This window comes from Aythya fuligula, chromosome 11, assembly GCF_009819795.1.
Source record: "Aythya fuligula isolate bAytFul2 chromosome 11, bAytFul2.pri, whole genome shotgun sequence".
Taxonomy (NCBI): Eukaryota; Metazoa; Chordata; class Aves; order Anseriformes; family Anatidae; genus Aythya; species Aythya fuligula.
Genome location: NC_045569.1, coordinates 12,340,956 through 12,360,123, shown reverse-complemented (window position 1 = coordinate 12,360,123; position 19,168 = coordinate 12,340,956). Strand labels below are relative to the sequence as shown.

The 19,168-nt window shown below is 33.6% G+C and overlaps 1 protein-coding gene across 1 annotated transcript in view; it reads right to left on the bottom strand.

Moving 5' to 3' along the window:
- EFL1 (elongation factor like GTPase 1) overlaps positions 1 to 19,168 on the bottom strand; it is a 71,342-nt gene that overhangs the window by 11,888 nt on the left and 40,286 nt on the right. Inside the window, exons 16-18 of the mRNA XM_032195200.1 lie at positions 8,589 to 8,720; positions 6,534 to 6,681; positions 3,886 to 4,886 (exon numbers count right to left, since the gene is read on the bottom strand). Of these exons, the coding sequence (XP_032051091.1) occupies positions 3,886 to 4,886; positions 6,534 to 6,681; positions 8,589 to 8,720 (1,281 nt within the window). The remainder of the gene's footprint in view (positions 1 to 3,885; positions 4,887 to 6,533; positions 6,682 to 8,588; positions 8,721 to 19,168) is intronic.

Here is a 19,168-nt window from a genome sequence, read left to right as displayed (position 1 = left end):
ATCACAGAAAACTTGTTTATCTCATATATTACATGTTTATTATGTTCAACATATTCCATTATTTTTGTAGTTAATTCATCCTTAAGTTTGTAATGGATTTTATTTTTTTCTGCCCAAATATCCAGTTAGCTGGACTACATTGTATGTAGGATGAAAATAACTCTGAAAATACCCACGTTCAACTTTACAGAAGGCATTAGGTAAATTTGTATTTAAAATGTTTTTGTAAATTCATAGATTATGTGACCTTCAGACAAAAGCTAACAAATACATTTTTGCTGACCAAGACCAAAAAAAAACCACAAACACAGGAAAAGCTACATAGTGAAAAAATATTTTAGGAATGCCTTCATTCACAAATACGAATAATTAGTTAAGTATTACATGTACGAATTAATTTTAAAAGTACCTTGGAGTGAAGAACAAGTTTATAATAATTCTTAAGAAGTTCCAATATTTTATATTAGATTTAACTTAACAATACATTAAAGTGTACTGGTAGCTTTTAAACAGCTGGGCAAAATTGTCTCTTTCTGGAAATAATGCATTATCATAATACTTTCTAGCTATTCTGACTTGACAGAAAGATACTATTAAATACTACAGTCACACACACTGATTTACATATACAATTTAAGTCTTCTATGGGATACCACAGGAAAAGTTGGCATGGGTTTGTTTCTTTTTATTTTTTAAATATAGGACCCAGTCCTTGATCAGGAAATTTAGCACAAGCACATAGCTAGTACAGTTAAATCTTCTTGTCAAATACAGGTAACGAAGCATCAGTTCAGTAGCAATCATTGCAGAGTTTGTACTTTTCTAATAAAACGTGGGTTGAAGTATTCTTTCTGCTATCACTGATGATTTTTATCTGCTCATGCCCTTCTCAGGACCTCCTCGCTGTTCCTCTGACTGAACTTCACCTTTACTATGCACAGTAGTCTTCTTATTGCTTGTGAAGAAATTGAGGAAATACTTAAGATTCTATATTTCAAATGACGAAAAGATTAAAGTGTGCTGAAGATAAGTCCCTGAGTTTGCTGTGCATCTATAGTCTTTGTTCACGTAACTCAACGATTTCAAGCCTACGAAAATTTCAGAGAGAATAGCAAATTCTCAGCTATGAAAAGGTCATATATAAGCACAGCTCACAATTCAGTGTGTCTGTTGCTTTAAAATTCAAGTTAAACATGCACTTTGAAAAGAACATCACATCATGGTCACTGTTTATATAGTGTGAATGAACCATACAGTATATATTAAAGCTATTTGTTAAAGCAAGTAAGTCCAAAACCACTTTATAGGTTATTAATGTTATAATTCATAATATTTATTTTTCTAATTAAGTAGGACTTAGAAAACTTTGCACACATATTCATGAGATAAGGCAACATTTATCACAAAGCACTTTAGATGAACATATTTTCTGTCCATAATTCATTGAAGACTGCTCTTCCAAAACATAAAACCCAGAAGACACTGTATTTATCTTACTAAATGGTTTTCAGCTACATGTATTTCATCCAAGTAGTCTGGAGTATTGTCTCAGTTAATGTTATCACAAAGAAGTTATATGAGGTCTTTTACCACTATGGTAAGGCTGCAGTGTACTGGAGAAATACTAGTTCTACCTCTATGCTAATTAGCTGAAGTAATCTGCAGTTTTAGCAGCACCAATTCCCAAGGAATGCTAAAAGAACTTTCCATTCAAAAACCAGTTACTTTGAAAACAACGATAGCTGTTCTAAAACAGTTTCATGGTGCTGCAACATACAGAATAAATCTGTACATACAGACTTGCTTTGAAGATGTATTCTGCTCAACTACTTAAATATTTAAGTCCTGTTCAGCACTTTATTATACTGCAGCGTTTTTCAGTAGGTCAAGGGAAAATGCTAAACAATTTCTGCATTCCCTATATGTTTAAAAAAAAAAAAAAAAAAAAAAGAAGAAGTTTCATACCGGATAGAAATACTGTGGAAGTACAATGGGTTCATCATTTGCAAGAATCTATAGATCAACATACACACAGCAAATAGGGAAGAAGGAGCTGCTCTTCCATTCTGGAATTTGTGTGTTTTCACTTATACAAGTTAGAGATAACATGAAGCAATGTGCCTTGCTTCCTAGAGCACTGTGATCTAGGGCTTAATTTTATTTTTATGTTTTGAATAAGGACACGAGCATAGCTAACAAAATCCAAAAACAAAAGCCACAACGGAGCCTATTATAATCCTTTCCCAACTAATTATCTCTCACATCAGCAAAATGAAAACAATATCATTATCAATGTATGGAACACCAACTGAAAGAACTAAAGTTAAAAAAGCCAGTGTTTTATCATGTCAACTGCCAAGTCCTACTGGATAGCAAGCACACTCTTCCCTCGCCCTCATGAGGATGCAAGGTAATAACTTAAACTTCCATAATAATAGATTTGTAATGAACAAGTGCATGCTCACAGCTATCACCACTTAACTCACATTCATTAAACTGATCTGCTTACACATCCAAGTTGCCCTCCTTAAAAACATATGTATGTATTAGAAAGCCACATTTCCATTTTGTTTTACGGCACAACTGGTAAGACAATGCATGTCAATCACATCACTATAAACAATCATGCATAGTGGGTGTTTTTTGAAAACAGCAATTTAGGGTTGTGGTTTTGTGATTTAAAATGCATATGCTTGCTTACGGTCTGAAGTAGGTGCTGCTCTAATAGTAATGTAACATATCAAAAGTTAGACTTTGTTGGGCATCCTTACATGTTAAAAAATAATTAAAGACAGTTTAAAAATGTAGAAGTTATATGTGGCAGTTTAAGGTAATGTGATAAGCTTACTGAAGGGCAACTTTTGCCAGGCCTACTAAAGAGCACCCCCAAAAAAAAATAGGATCATAAACCTGTACAAAACAGTTGATCATCCAAAGGCATTTCTTTTCACAACATACAATTGTAAATGTTGCTGTGCAGACCAATTTGTTTTATGTAACTGCTATCATGCTTGTGTGCATGACAACAGATTTTTACAACAAATAACCAAATCTTTCATTTTCATGTGTGGGGTGTACTATAACTTCTGTAATGAGTAGTATGCTCAAAGTAAATTTCTTGATAGCTTAAACACAATGGAAATTAGTTTTAAATAAAATCTCAATATATTGGATCAAATTCAGTGTGCAAGAAACTCCCATGGAAAACTCCATGAACAAATGTTAGAGTAAATTAAGTGGTGTTATAAGTAGGTCATAAAAACAAGTTTAAGTAGGTGCAAGTGGTAAGGTAATAAGTGACACAAAGCTGGTATGCACTGGGTTTGCAAAATGAGCAACTTGCATACCAGAAGGATGCCAATGTTAGCAAGAAAATCTATCAACTGGACTGTAATAATTATTTAAGATTCTATATTTTTCCTAATTTACTCCTATGTCAATTATTAAATTAGTTTAAAACATCAGTTTTAAGCCACACTGACTTGCATATACTAGCATATATTAATTTAGATTCTGTACTTATTTCACAAAAAGGACACATTTCTTCATATTTCTTCATAGAAATGATGCTTAAAATATGAAACACCATGTTGTTGTGTTTACCTACTGAAGTTGGTATTACAAAATTCCATAAGGCAACATTTTGTATCTTGCACTTCCAAAAACATTTAGTGATCTTATTTATGTAGGTTTCAGATAAGAGAGAATTCAGAATTTTCAGTCAGAATACAAACACCACAAACTTCACAGAGTCATTGTAGAAATCTACTAGATAACTACAAAAAAACTCAGGCAAATCTTTTAATCTAGTTCTACTTTCTGAATCAGTCAGATTCTATATATGTTCAGAAAACAAGTTCTTGACAAAGGTTCGTTTTCTCTTACCTAAAACTTCTGCAGTAGCCATAATTTCACATGTGTACATTGCTGCCATAAGCCTCTGTGGTTTTGCTTGCAAAGCATAACGACAAGCTTCTTTCATGGTGGCAATCAATTGTCCAGAGAAAGGACCATAACAATCCGCAAGTAAAACTTCTCCCTTGTTTTTACTAACTTTCTCAGGTGACTTTGGAACACTTTCACTGCTGTCCTGGTGTTCATTCTCACCACAGACTTCAACTGTACAACTGCTTGTTAAAGAAACAGTATCTTCATTTTGTTCTACGGCATCACATTCCCCTGAATCTTGACGTCTAGTTGACAGCATCTCTCCAACTTTACTAATTTCCCATTTTTCCACTATAAAACACACACCCATAAGGGGTTCTTCACACATGGGACCTGAAAGTGTAGCCAGCTGAAATCCACTTACTATGCTGTTGTCAAAGTCTCTGTATTTGCTGGTTTCTTTCACAGCATTCCCAAGGCACTGCCACACAGACTTTGTGTAGCCCTCAAAATTATATAACAAGATATTAGGCCCACACTTCCGTGGTCCAAATGACCAGATATTATCAACAGCATTTCTCCACTTTCTTCCCTGCAGATTTTGCTCTAATTTTTGCTTGAATTCCTTGATCCTATCAATAGTCTTCTGATTTATCTCATGAGTTTTTTTATCTTCATTCAGAGATGTGTTGAGTTGTTCCACAGTTCGAATCAAGTCACTGTTTTCTTCAAGAAGTCGAGTTACCTCCTCAGGAAGTGGCACTGCTCTTACGCTGAGAGTAGCATGCTTATTGGGAGTAGATATTGTAACAAGCCCATCTGAATCAACCTGAATTCCTTCAGGAATTTTATTTTGCTCCTCTTTTGTTTGGTGTATGACGGCAACTTTCTGCTGTTTTCCTATTTCTTCATTTACCATATCGACTTTTGGAGGTCTTGTTATTGTCTCTCGGAATGGAATGATAGGTGCTGATACACTAATCTCTATCTTTGCAAACCTATAAAACAAAGTTTTAAGATTAGCTTAAATTTTAAAATTGCTTTTAAAATGGGGGAGGAGGAAGGTAAGACAGTGGCCTTAACATGAAACAGATCTTCATGAACAAATATGACTACAAGACAGATGACCAGATAATGCACTTCAAACTCATAAAGTCCTAAAAACATCATGTACTTCAAAAAAGAAAGGAACAGAATAAAACAAAAGAAAAAACATTCATGCCACTGGATTAATCACTGGTTCACTCACATCTTGAAAACTATGTACTGTTGTTCTTTCCCCTCAAAAGAAATATAATAGAACTAGAAAAAAATGAGAATAAGGATGATCAAAGGTATGAAAGTACAAGTAGTCTTCAGATGTTTCAAGGATATGACAGAGGTCTACAAAATCATGAGGGGTGTAAGGAAGGCTGACAGGGATCAACTGATAACCAAACCACAACAGGCCCTGAACTGTCCCTGAACTGAAAATGATTAAGGTCCAGGAAAGTATCAGTAGGGGATTTTTTTATATGGTTACTTTAATTTTACTCTTCCCCAGACATCTGCTTTAGGCCACTCTGCTGGAGACCTGACTCTGAGCTAGATGGACATTTGATTTGAACTAGCACAGCTGTTCTTACAGCACGATGTTCCATAAAAGACGCAGCACTGTGTAAACTGAACAGGTTTTTTCCCATCAATTATCAATAACAACTATTTTACTAAATATTTAGTCAAGAGTTGGACCACTGTCAATATAAAGGCATTTACACATCTTGGGGTAAAATGCTATGCTAACTGCTGCTGAAGACACAACTGTCTTTATTCTGACATATTATATTCCAGTGAGGTGTTTCAATAAAAAGCACATCTGTTTTCAGAAGTGGTAGAAACATGTTGCACTAAGTAATAATGAGGATAACAGTAAGAACATGTATTCAATTTTGTAAGTGATCCAATCTAACTTCCATAGGAAGTTAGCACTGTCTGATATTAACTAAAAGTGATATGGGCACAGTACGAGAGACAATCAACCATCTATCACCAAGTTTGGTTTTTGGCAGTAAATACACATGAGACAGAAGTATCACAGATATTTTTTTTTGTAAATAAGGTACAGGAAAGGACTGTACAGACTACTGTTCTTTCACCATTTGAAGAAACATTGTAAGAAACTACATGTATTCATTTATGGTTTGAAAAACCATGGTCATGAGTAAGAGCACAGATTAACGTTTTCAAAAATCAGTGCCAAGTGCAAAGGAACAGGATAAAAGTGTGCACATACAATTTTTATCTTGTTGTTTCCTAATTTTTGAGAGTTCAGTTGCCAGACCTAATTCCCCTCAAAGTTTTTATTTTGTACCAATTGTATATTGTGTTCTTAATTGGAATCTTGAAGCTACTGCAATTTATAACTTCTTTCAAGTGCTCAGAAGGTGCTTAAGTTTCCTAAAAATGTGGAACTAGTCAATTTTGCCCAACTGCACGTAACTTTATAACTAGAAAAGATACACTTACGAACCAAGGGTAAAAGCTGTTGGTGGATTAGGCTGCTCTTTTACCAAAATATAAATCAAAGACAGATGCATCAAACTGTCAAAGAAATACAATGCACAGTTACTTAATAAAAAATATTCCTTCCTCCTAGCACCTCTAACCTTTCTTTCAGGTCATCCAAGCAACGCTGAAGATGAACTTCTCCTGCTGTCACTAGCACATGCTCTCCTGTCTCCTGGATTAAAACTTGGACACACGGATCAGCTTGGTTTAAAAGCTTCATTCCTCTCACCAGTTGAGGCATATCACCTGGCAAAATAAGGTATTATTAACACAGCAATACTAAAGGAACACTTGAAGTAAGATATTCTTATATTGAGAAAACAGTAACAGCATCAACTGAAGACATAAGCTATACCTATAGTTTGTCACCAAGAATTTGGGTACTGATAACAAAATTTCCATTGTACAATCAAAACTGTGGTATGCATTTGAATGGATTGCTTGTTTTTATTTAATGGAGTTTACAATAGAATTAGTATACCATCCCCCATATGAACTGCTTAGAAGGCATGAAAGAGTGAATGAAGTACAAGGAGGATTTAAACTGTCTGGAAGCCACTGAAAAAATTTAATGCTATTATAACCTGAAAAGGGGAAAACGATCAGGAATGTGTGCAGTTTTCAGTGAACCAAAACACAGATGTCCCTAAAACAAAGATGTTTAAAAAGAGTTGCCTTACAGTTAGTGAAAAATGAACAGTCACAGCTGGTTGGTCTGTATCTATGCACAAAACCAGCATGTCAGCAGCCTTTCATAATTAATATATATATATATATATATATTTAACTAATTATGTTTCCTTTTTCTTATTTTACATATGGGGTAAAGAATATCCACAAGCTTACTAGGAATGCATATTCATATTCAGAAGAAAGAGTGACATTATACTTGTCATTCACTTGGAGGCTATTAAAAGAAATATTATATATTTAATGCTAAGCTTCTGAGTGCATAAAAGAAAAGTAACCAGACATAGAAAATAAAACCAGACATAAAAAATAAACAAGTAAAAAAAACCAACAGTGTCATTTTACATGGCCATCATAACTAAACAAAGAGCTTCACATTCGTACTCTGCATTTAACCACCCTGAGAAGGAAGAAGAGCTTTTCTTTCTTTCAGAGTTTATGGTAACCATACAGGCACACACATGGGATGACATGCTAGAGCCTCATGAAGACTACATGCAGCTCACTGAACAATTGATTACTTTCAAGCTGTGCCTGCCATGGCCTAATTTTGCTTATCTTCCTGATACTGCAACCAACAGGAGATTTTAAGGAAACTTTTACAGGTATAGCTACTTTGAGACTTCTGTCTCTGTAACAACTTCAAATCACTCTCAAATCATACAATTTAGAAGTTACCAGGAAGGAGACATTAATGATGTAAAGACTTAATGTCCTTAACGGGGAAAAAAAAAAAAAAAAAAAAAAGAGAAAACACCAAAATTGTGCAGTAGTTACATTCCAATACCATTTTCAACTTAATATCACACTCAATACAACTAGAAACTCAATACTTCTAGAACTGCTTTAACAAACAAGGATGTGCAATATATGATTACCCATTACTCATATACCTAGGACGAATAGCTGCTAGGCTGTCCTATCACAAATGAATAAATAATGTAATTTTAATGTTAGTGGATTTTGTACCTAAATAGGAAGCCAGTCACTTTGGTTTTACTAACAACAAGAAATGGAAATTGGACTGAAATTGAAACACAGAGATACACTACGGATGGGGGCAGGGGTCAGAAATCAATTAGAAGCAATACTGCAAATTTGTACCACGAGTTTGATGATATAGCATAGGAGAACATCGGCAAAAGTGAAAAACCCAAAGGTATATTTACCTTCACAGTAAATGAATACTGAAATTTTAGTGTCACATAGTGTCTTACTTGTGATAAAGCTAAAAAGACCACAAAAAGCACAATAACTGCATCTGTATGTCCCCACTTACAGAGACATGAGCAAACCAGCTAGAATTCACAAGGACAATAAAATGCCATCTAGATAACATATATTTGGTTTATACTGGACTGTTCTCTGATTTAATGGATAGATCATAAACTAGCTCAATCAATAGCATCACCAAGGGTGGAAGGCTGAATTGCTATCACATTGAATTCTCCTTTAAAACTTACTTGGATGTTTTGGTTCCACAGCTACTCGCACAATTGGTGTAGCCTCAAAGTTGAGAGGTGTAAATGGTGGACAAGCTGGTGAAGTTGACAAAGTTGCAGACTTTAGCACAACATCTTGCAGGCCTCCTATTCCTAATAGAAATTAGAGGGAAAAAGAACAAAAAATATAGTGTCATATGAAAAGAGACTAAAAGTGATCATAAACGTCAAAAAAGAAAAATATTCTAATTAAAAAATCAGAATTAAAAACTCCTTACTGACAACAATAAACTTTACTATAAACTATTTGTTAAAATATATGTGCACAATCTGAATACTCAAGTTTCTGGTGTGATATCTGATATCCAGTCTCACAGTTCCTACTGCTTTCCCTCTGCTTATTAAATGCATGCTTTTTAAAATATAAACTCAAGAAAAGAAAGAATATGAGGACTTTTTCCACTTGTAAAATGCTCAAACCTTTGTACAGCTCAGACTTAGTTTTGGTGGTTTAAACTTAGAAAAATTTAGATTGCAAGAGGTCAAGGTCATCTAGTTCAACCTCCAGCTCAAAGCAGGGCTAACGTGAAAGTTAGATCAGGTTGTTCAGGACTTTGTCCAGTAAAGTTTTATAAACCTTCAATGATAAACACTCCACAGCCTCTCTCAGCAAGCTCCTCTCGTGCTAATTACTCCTATTGTAAAGAATGCTCAACCCCCATCCATTTAGGATTCCCCTTTTCTGTAACCGTCATCTTGTAAAATTAAATTCACAGATAGCAAGCTATCAATTCTAACCCTAATGTATTTAAAAAAGCAGGCAAGTTGGAGATAATAGCCTAAATTGTAGTGATAAGAAAATATATAGAAAAAATACTAGCTATAATTCTGCAAAACAGCTACTGTATGTGCATGTTTAGTATTGGCTGGCTGGCACATTTCAGGTAATTTGCAATTATTGCCTTCAGATTCCTAAATAACAGAACATCATTTATAATTTAGTCAGAGCTATAAAAACACTACCACAAGTGGGTGAATAATAAAGATAACAAATAAAGCTGATATTGATACATGTAGTCATTTCTCTTGATTTTCCCTCAACCATATGTAACGAGCATTACAATACTTCTATTGGAGTATAAATTAAATGCACATGTAACTTATTACAAGAAAACTGAAACCTTTAGGTCATAATCAGTACCCCCTTAAAAATTAAATTTGCATTTAGAGATTGCAGGGAGGGATTCATGCTCCCTGCTCCTCGCTCTCCCTTACATACCAGAGTAAGGAAAAGCAGAGAAGCTCTTAACCCCAGCCCTCCATTATCACCCTAATTCTGTTCCAGGCTCTTTTTTTGGCTTGGTCTTCTCTATTTGAGGCCAGAAACAAAGGGAGTCAGCTTCCACCCTATGAGATCATGAGGGAGTTTAAATTTTGAAGAGCCTGTCTGCTGCGGAGTTATCATCTGCAGAATCAGGCTGTTTCTACAGCTAAAAAGGCCAAGTGTCTGCCCAGTAGGATATGCCAAAATCTAAAATGTCACTATTTAAGAAAACTTGCTTCAAAAATAACTGGAAGCAGAACAACATTCAATGGCTTTAAATGCAGAATAGCAGATGCTACAAAGAAAATAAATCTGTATAAACTCTGTGTTGCACCTGACCTATGACCAGCATGTATTTCCTCTTTTTCACTTATTCAACATGTGGTTTGAATGAAAAACAAATGCTGGATCATCACAATCACTAGGGACTGAGTAAAGGGATGGTCAGTTTTATTCTGAGCTTCTCCAGCTGGTAAAAAGAAAATGATTTAGAGTGGGAGGTGAACAGCTTCTTTGCACAGTGTAATGTGAACCAGAGAAATCAAGCCACCAAACCTTACTTCAGACAGACTCAGTCTTGACAGATTTTACAATATTCTTATTACCTTAAAGAAAACTTAAATCTGTCTACTCTTTTGTTTTACATTTGAAGGTAAAAGTATAAAATTTTTATTTGTCTGGCTAGAGTAATATGCTAAAATTCAAAAGATCTCCCACTTTCCAATAAAATCTATTAAGTTTACAACCTTTAATTGCTTAACTGTGTGAGCTAGCATACAGCAGTGTCCAACCCTGATAATCTATTTAATTTAGAAATTATTGGTAATGAATGTTGGAAAAAAAACTATAAATATTAAACTTCTTCGGCGATTTTTGCATTACATAATTAAAAGCAACTGCTAACATATTTTCTGAATAATATTACATGAAGATGTAGCATAACTAATTCCAATGTACCATATAAAATTACAATGAAAGAATTCTGCTATTTTGCTGATATATTACTTACTGTTTATTCCCACTGAATTTTATACATTCTACTGGACATCACAGATCTCAAGTGCATATTAATGTTACCTAGTTGAATGGACTTAAAGCCACTCCAAAGTTAAAAATGGGAAGCAAACACAAGTTTAAGATTTTATCCTGTTCAGCCCTTGAAGAAATATGTCACTATAACACAACCATTTTGCTTCACTTTTCTTTTGTTGTAAATTAACTTTCAAAAAGAAAGGAACCAAAGAGAAGAACAGAATGCCTAAGCAAGGAAGATGAGAAAAGCTACTGTTCTTATGTTTTTGGTTAGCTAAGAATTAAGTACTAAAAAGCACTGCAAGTACTTTTGAATAGTCATCTCTCAAAGAACAATCTAGCCTACGAAGTACACAGTCTGTCACACTACTAAATAAATATGACATTAGGCAGTTCGTTGCAGATTGGTTTAATTTATTTTTATGAGAAACTAGAGTTACAGTATCTATAGGAATTTTTTAATCTGAGAATTTACTTGATCAGGAAACTTCTTTACTTTATTAACTCTGCCTGTGGTATGTCACCTAATTTCTGTACAAAAGAAAATGCTAGTTCTGACTCTTCTGGGGAGTGTGTAAACTTAAAAGACAATTTATTAAAAATACCTTATTGGAAATTTCACATATTTTGCTATATACTGTGTAACATTGTACTTGGTAGTAAGCCTTTTCTACCCAGTAAGATAACCTTTACAGATTTTGTAATGTATGACAAAAAGTGATACCTACTAAAAAATTACTACTGTATATATCTTTTTTTTTTTTTTTTTTTTTTTTTTTTTTTTTTTTTAAATTGTACACAGTCCTTTTGAGATTAAGGGGATTACAGCATAGAGGACCACAAAGCATGCTATCCATGCTGCAAAGTCAAGCCTACCAAGGGATACCATATGAGACTTTACAGTAAGTATCAGACTGGATTATTTTTTAATTTGTATCTAAATGCTTGCTCCTGCTGCAGAATAATATTTTTTGTTTTGAAAAAGCATTCCCATTTACTACATTTCACTAAAGTACCATAGGACCTGAACTCTACTGGATTTCAATAACAACTGACACCGAAGAAATACCACTCTCCAGGGCTCTGGCTCCAGGTGCTAAGGACTGCCCTGAAAGAAAGGTAATTTCAAAATGCTCAACACTAAGATGGAAACACCCTGACAGAGTAGCATTAGTAGGAACTTGACACCATCTTTTAAAGAAACATGCAAGATACAAAATGTTTTGTAAATATCAAAATTATTTACATTTTTTAAAAGATTACAAATTCTCTCGTCTTAAAGAAGCCAAACCTACACACAGCTGTTTACCAAACTGACTGTTGGGAGCATATGTCACGAACATCATCCACATTTAAGGAAACGTAACTTGATGCTTTCTTTTTACAGAGATACAGATATATTCAGATTACTCTGATAAATCATCCTCAGTGACCAGCAACAAACATCCATCAAAATATTAAAGTTCTTATTTCAAAAGTAACTATTAATCCACAGGTAGAAAATAGATACTGAAGTTAAGATTCCCTGTTAATAGACAAGGAACATACTATGAGCCTATAAAATCATATTAAGGAAGATTTTCTGAGTTTAGTTTTGTCATTTAAAAGTAGACCAAATTATGGTGTGCATCAGGGAGTATGCCTACACAGACGGAGAATGTTAGGTTCATAAAGGTCCTTCTTCTGTTGAGCCCTTTATAACTATTACTCACTCTAGAAGATAAGAATACTAAATCAAGTAAGCATCACCAGTGTTTTTACCACAAGATAAAAACATGATAGAAATAGATAAGGACATAATGACTGAAATCATCAATGAAGTAGATTTAAGACAAGTCTCTATATACTTTTTGTTTTTTGCGTCCTCCTTGTAACCAGCATGAATTAGACACTAACTTTTCAGCCTTTAAATATGAAGTACACTCTTCCAGCTGAATTCAGTTCTAAAGATCTGAATATATAATAGATCAATTTCAAGATAGATGTAATTAGTTTCTTTTGATGTAGAAATATTCAGCATTTAATGTTCTTCCCAGATGCAAAAAATGAAGCAGACACCCGCAGTATGCATAACCTTTTCAATCAGATAAGGAAATCATTGAATTTGCAGTGTAAAAAAATCAAACAAAGAAAAATGAAAGTTGTTTAATTTTTAACTTCTGCCACATTGTTACTAGCCCCAACACATCAATTCAGTGGATCTTTATCTTCTCTCACTGATGATATCACCACTTAAGAATCCTTGGCTGCTTTGGAATGGAGACACATCGAGCTTTGACACTGTAAGGAGCTAAGTAAAGCCAAGAGCTAAAGTTAATCTTCCCAGTAAGGTTCTGTCTCCACTGACATATATCATTTCTTATCAACGTTGTTTGTTTAGAGAGATTAAGATTTAACAATTTGCAAAGCCTCCTGGTTTAAATGCTCCAGGCACTGCACTATGCATCAGTGAAGAAAGGCCATGCAAGCTCATTCATAATTCAGCTAAGAGGTGTGATGCAAACTTCTGTAAAACTACACAATCTGGAATCTTAAAAACTAGCACGTGCCCTTTGTTTCAAAGGGAGTTTAGAGAAAGCAAGACCTTTATAATCTTCTTTGGACTGTAAAACAAATATTTTTCTCCCTGGTGAGAGACATTTTAAAATAAATACTTTTTAAAGGTGCTTTTAAAACTGTGTATGAGGAAATAAATTCACAAGCCCACCTTAAAAATACTACTTACTCTTAGACATTTTCAGTTTTTCCTTAAGATAAGTAGGCTAATAGCCAACTAAAACAAAGAGAAGGGCAAAGTATATTTGCCATATAATGTTAAACTCATCAAGAAATTAATGAAAGTAGCTCCATACCAATTATCATTCTCTTTCAAATCTGCCTACAGAATTCTCCTTTGCCCATTACCTACAATAAGCCTGGAAAAATGTTATACCATTACCACACAATTACCTATTAGAATGACTAATACTGGTTCATGGTTCCCATGTACACTTTAAGCATCAATATCTATCTTTCCACTACTAACTTAAAAAAAAAAAAAGACTTCTGCAAGCTGGAATTGATATTCGGTAGGAGTAAATTCAGACACAATAGCATGCCTTTTATATTCAAGATATTGTAAAATGTTTTACAAATTACTGGGATTAAATGATGGTAACTGTAGGGAGTTTGGACAAGTACGTAGCTACTATGGCTTAAGAATGCCTTGTATTATACATTTATTGCATGAGATTTTTAAAGCATGTTTCTCTTGAGTCTCATGGGCACTGCAGAGAAACATCTAAGGGCAGAACTTGACCTTTCTATATTAGAAACTGTTTCTGGAAGAAAAGGGAATGTAAATCAAGACACAGACTACATTCTAGTTGAGATTTCATCAACTTTTTCCATAATACAGTCCACATGTTAGCACAGATTGCCGGTGAGCCTCCTCATCTCCTCTGTAATTGTGCACTTCCCCCTCAATTGTTCATATTTGCTTCTGAGCAGAGTGAAATTGGTTGTACAAAAACCAGAATATTGTAGAGTATTTGCACAATTTTAGCTGTTCTCAGTACTTTCTAATCACTTTACATGAAAAGATAATTCAACATTTTTTTATATTACATTTCCTCTTTCCTAATGTGTTTTCCTTCAGCTCAGTCTCTAAAGATCACTAGAATCCAATAGACTTTAGAAGTGTCTGTCCTAGTTTCTTCATGAGTTTCAAAGAAATTACCTATAAAATCTACCTAAATGTGCTAGGGATTAGCAAGCAGACACTTCAATTCAGTTCCTCAATACAAAGGAGTTAATTCATAGTTTTATTGTAGTTTTCCTTCTAGGCTCACAACAGTCTGGGGGTAAATTTAGCGTAACTTTCTGATCAGATGAAAGAAAACTCAGCTATATTATTAAAAATGTTATATCAAAATTCCCTCCCCAAGGGACACAATCATGCAATAGGATATTAAATGCAATAAGTGCCTTTTGACACAAGAAGCATCTCGATGGTTTACTGCTGAATCACTGAGCAGTAAAACAAGTACCAGGACAGTCCATTGCGTTCTTTTAGGAAAAAAGACTAGCAGTTCAAAGAAGGAAACTTTATGTCTGCTTTTAGAAGAAAATGGAAGGAAAGCAATAAAGTGACCTAACGCACATTCCACTAAAATTTCCCATTGCAAGATTATAGTTTCAAAGAGGACTGCAAATATATATAATGAGTAAACACCCATCATTTATCTTGCGCTGAGATTCTTTGGAAAAAAATACCATATACTTGATTATACATTTAGACTGCATGATAATATACACATTTCCAAACTGCTGACTGAGCTGACAATTGTAATTATGGTATTTCCTACAATTTCTCAGGCTAGAATAAAACAATTAAGGAAATTATAAACAAACAAACAAAAACGAATGAAAAACCCAACCCTTTACATTAAACAGTAATGCCTTTAAAGCAATGAAGTGAATGGATAGCAGACCCACCAGCACACAGTCCTTGTTTAAAGTCAAGCATTTACTTGTTAAAATACAAATTTGCTTTAAAGTAAACAGAATTAAACTAAAATCAGTTCACATTCCAAATCTGATTTCTGTGTTTACAAATAGGTATAGTCAAAATGAAGTATTGATTTCCTTAACTTGTTTAATGAAACAAATAAAGATGATGAAAGTATTTCAGATAATGATGTTTTTCTTTTGCTACAAAATTACTTCATTTGTCAAGCCATACTAATTTTTGGAGTTCAGATCTAAAGTAAATGATCCTGATTTTTAAATAGTTATGGTTGAACTTAATTTCAGTATGGAAATTTAGAAAGAAAGGTCATGCTTTGATCTGTAACCTTGCCGCATTCCTCTTTACTTGTTATGAAATTGATGCAATTATTTGCTGCCTTGTAGTTTCACCAAAAAACAAAACAAAACAAAACTTTATTCCAATATAAGTTACTCGAACCTTTTAATCACAAAACATTCTTGACACAGATAGCCAATTGTAGCATTTGTGACTTTATAAAAATGTTAGATCTACTCAGGAGCACAGATATTTTGTTCCAGCTCACACATAATTCCTTCACACATAGTAGCTCAACTCGACATCGTTTAAAAGCAGCAATACCAAACAACAGTAAATATGTGGACAGATCTTTACATCGTTGGACAACATAGGCCCTGGAACTAACTTCACTTAGCCTGTACATCAAATTAACACTTCCATTACTGCATGTGGAAAGCATTTAGTACCACACAAAAAGTCTTCAAGGGTCTCTGAAACATAAACCAAATTTCAGATTTATAATTACTTTGAATAAATGATTTTAATTTGACCTGACAGCAGCACATCTGAATGTACTTTTTTTTTTTTTTTTTTTTTTTTTTTAATGACAACCAGAACTTCAGAGACAGTTCAGCACAGTTGTACCAAAAAAATGGAATTTAGGAAAGGTTGTTCCAACATATTTACTTTGATAATCTAAAAACCCTTTGAAATTTTGACCTTTTTTTTTTTTTAATTGTAGTAGTAGTAAATGTGCTTTAGTAAATAAATCCATTAAATTGCATAATGTACTGGAAAACAGATAAGCTCAATTCGTATGGCACATCGTATGCAAGAGAAAAAAAATTGCTCAGCCATCCTCTAAGGAAGAAGAAAGCCCTCCAGAAAACAGAGCCCTAACTGAGCTATTCAGAAGAGAATATACATTTTTTTGGAGATGAGAAATGTGTCTCAATTGAAACTGTTTATTTCTAGAAAGCATTCTGACTTTGTCATACTGATAAACAGACGCTGGTTATCTCCTGATGATTTCCATTGGTTCAATGGGAAAAGTATTTCAAATAATAATAATAATAAAAAGACATAATATCTTTCATTTGTAACTCCTATACTGAAACTCTCCAAGACTTCACCTATAACGCTAATATTTGCTTAGTAGAAGCCAAGAAGATGGAGCTAATGACCCTTCACGAAGGTGGCTTATACATAATGATATGTACATTGATATGTACATAATTATTGATAATAATTTTTATCCATGGAAAAAAAATGTCAGGAAGAAAAAAAAAAAAAAAAAGAAATCAAAAGATAAAGTTGAAGTGTTTAGCAGAATTTAGGCTTGAATTTAGGTTTAGTAGAAGTTAAGCTTGATATCAGCACCCAATTAGGATTACAGAAGGTATGTACACTAAAAGATTCAAAGTACTAGAAGAACAGGACAAGTCTCTATGCTCCAAAAGTCCTCCAGCAAATACATAGTTTATATTGCTTATATTTTGGAAATATAAAGGGATAAAATTCAAAATATTTTAAAATAAACCCCTCTGATTCACTGAATAAATCACAGTAGTTCATTTAAAAAGTAGAAAAATCTAATTCAACATTTTTGCAGTGCCATTATTAATAACATTAAAGTATACCAACATGCTCAGTTCTGGAAATCTATTAAGATAAGATCTTATTTTCTTGTTTTTGTAACATGATTATAAGTTAGACAATAAAATTATTAATCAAAACCATCACTTCCCATCTTACTCTATTAAAATACTTTAAATATTTTTCAGCTACCTTGAAATACATATAGAACTTTAAAAGACAGGTAAAGGGGAGACAGCAGCCAGAGACCGAGAGAGGAAGCAATTGTACTCTGAGACAGCAAGGTAAGTGTTTAACACTAATCAAAAAGTAATAGATTTCAAAATTAAGTCAAATTCATTTTGACTACAAAATAAATACATTTCAAGTATTTATTTTCCCAGTAGTCACTGGGAAGGTACACTATTTTCATTTTTTTTTTGAATCAGAATATTTGAGGCAAGACACAAGTGAGTGAAGATCTAAAGTTCATTAAGGTTTTTAGCACAATAGCAAATTGAATTCTCCTAGTTTCTTGACCCAACACTTTCCATAACAGAGCAAGATAACTTATTTCAGCTAACAGATCCACAACAGCAAATGATTTCTGATTATAAAATCAGAAGCTATAGCATTGGCTAACAACCAACTGACCCTTAAGAGAAAATGCTGTTTTATTTTTTATTCAGTTTTAATAATGTGTCCTGAAAACGGGCAGACTTCATGTGTATACTGTTTTCTTAAAATGTAGATTATAAAATAAGTAACATCTGTTACTCCCCAGAATCAATTATAAGTGGTGTTAAAATTAATGAGGCCTTCAGGCACTGATCTTGCAAAGAATTAATTTTAATCTGTGTAAGTCTTGGAGGTTTTGTCATGTTTGCCTAGAAAAGGCTACGTGAACATATTGCTACAAGTTCTGCATTACATATCCAAGGTACATAGGGAATTTAGAAACTACTACAAGAAGTGCCAATTAAAAAAGACAATGGTAGTTTAAAAACTCATTAAATATTTCTTCATTCTTGTGATGGATTTTAGAATTTAACTGTAGGATCCCAATGTAACTGACTTACATTTCACCAGTTAAAAAAAAAAAAATTGAGACCTTTGTCATTCAATGTATCAATTAAATGCAAAGATAGAGCAATCAGTTATTGGGTATTTCAGACATTGCAAGCAGAAGCAGCACACCAATTACCAAATGTGTATAATAAATATCCTGTGGGAAATGCCCTACTGAGGCATTGACCATTTATCCTGTTAACTTGTAAGACATGCAGGTAACTAATTAAAATTCAATTTTGCAAGACCTGACCCAATGCCTAATGCTCTCCATGAAAGGCAATCCCCATGTACACCCCACTACGTTTGACTAGAAATGATTTCTGTTTCTTATTTTGTTGCTTTGGGAAATACGGCTTGAAATGTTCCAAAGTACTATGAATAATGGATTATTTCAGTCTACATTATACAAAAGTTGATGTTTATTTTAATTACAATCATGAGAATTTCAGGAACTATAAAGGGTAATATGAATAATATACAATTTGACTTACAGTTAAAAGAAGCCTTTACATATCTAATTTGTAGTTACAAGCAAAAGTATTTTGGGGAATAATTAATTAGAAGAAGGATTCTAACAGAAGAAAGCACCTTTCCAATGCCTTGAATTAGGCCTGTTTGACATAATGGGTGTACAAATGACACGAGAGGGAACAGGGAATATTTTAATTACACTTGTTATATCAACAACCAAGGAAGTTCCTAATAGTAAATTATTTATTATGCATTTCTGTTTAATAGCAAAATAAATTCCAAAATGAACAGAAATGCATTCAGACACACAACAAAAAAAAAGTTCTTGCTACACACCAACAGATGACTAGGACATAAATA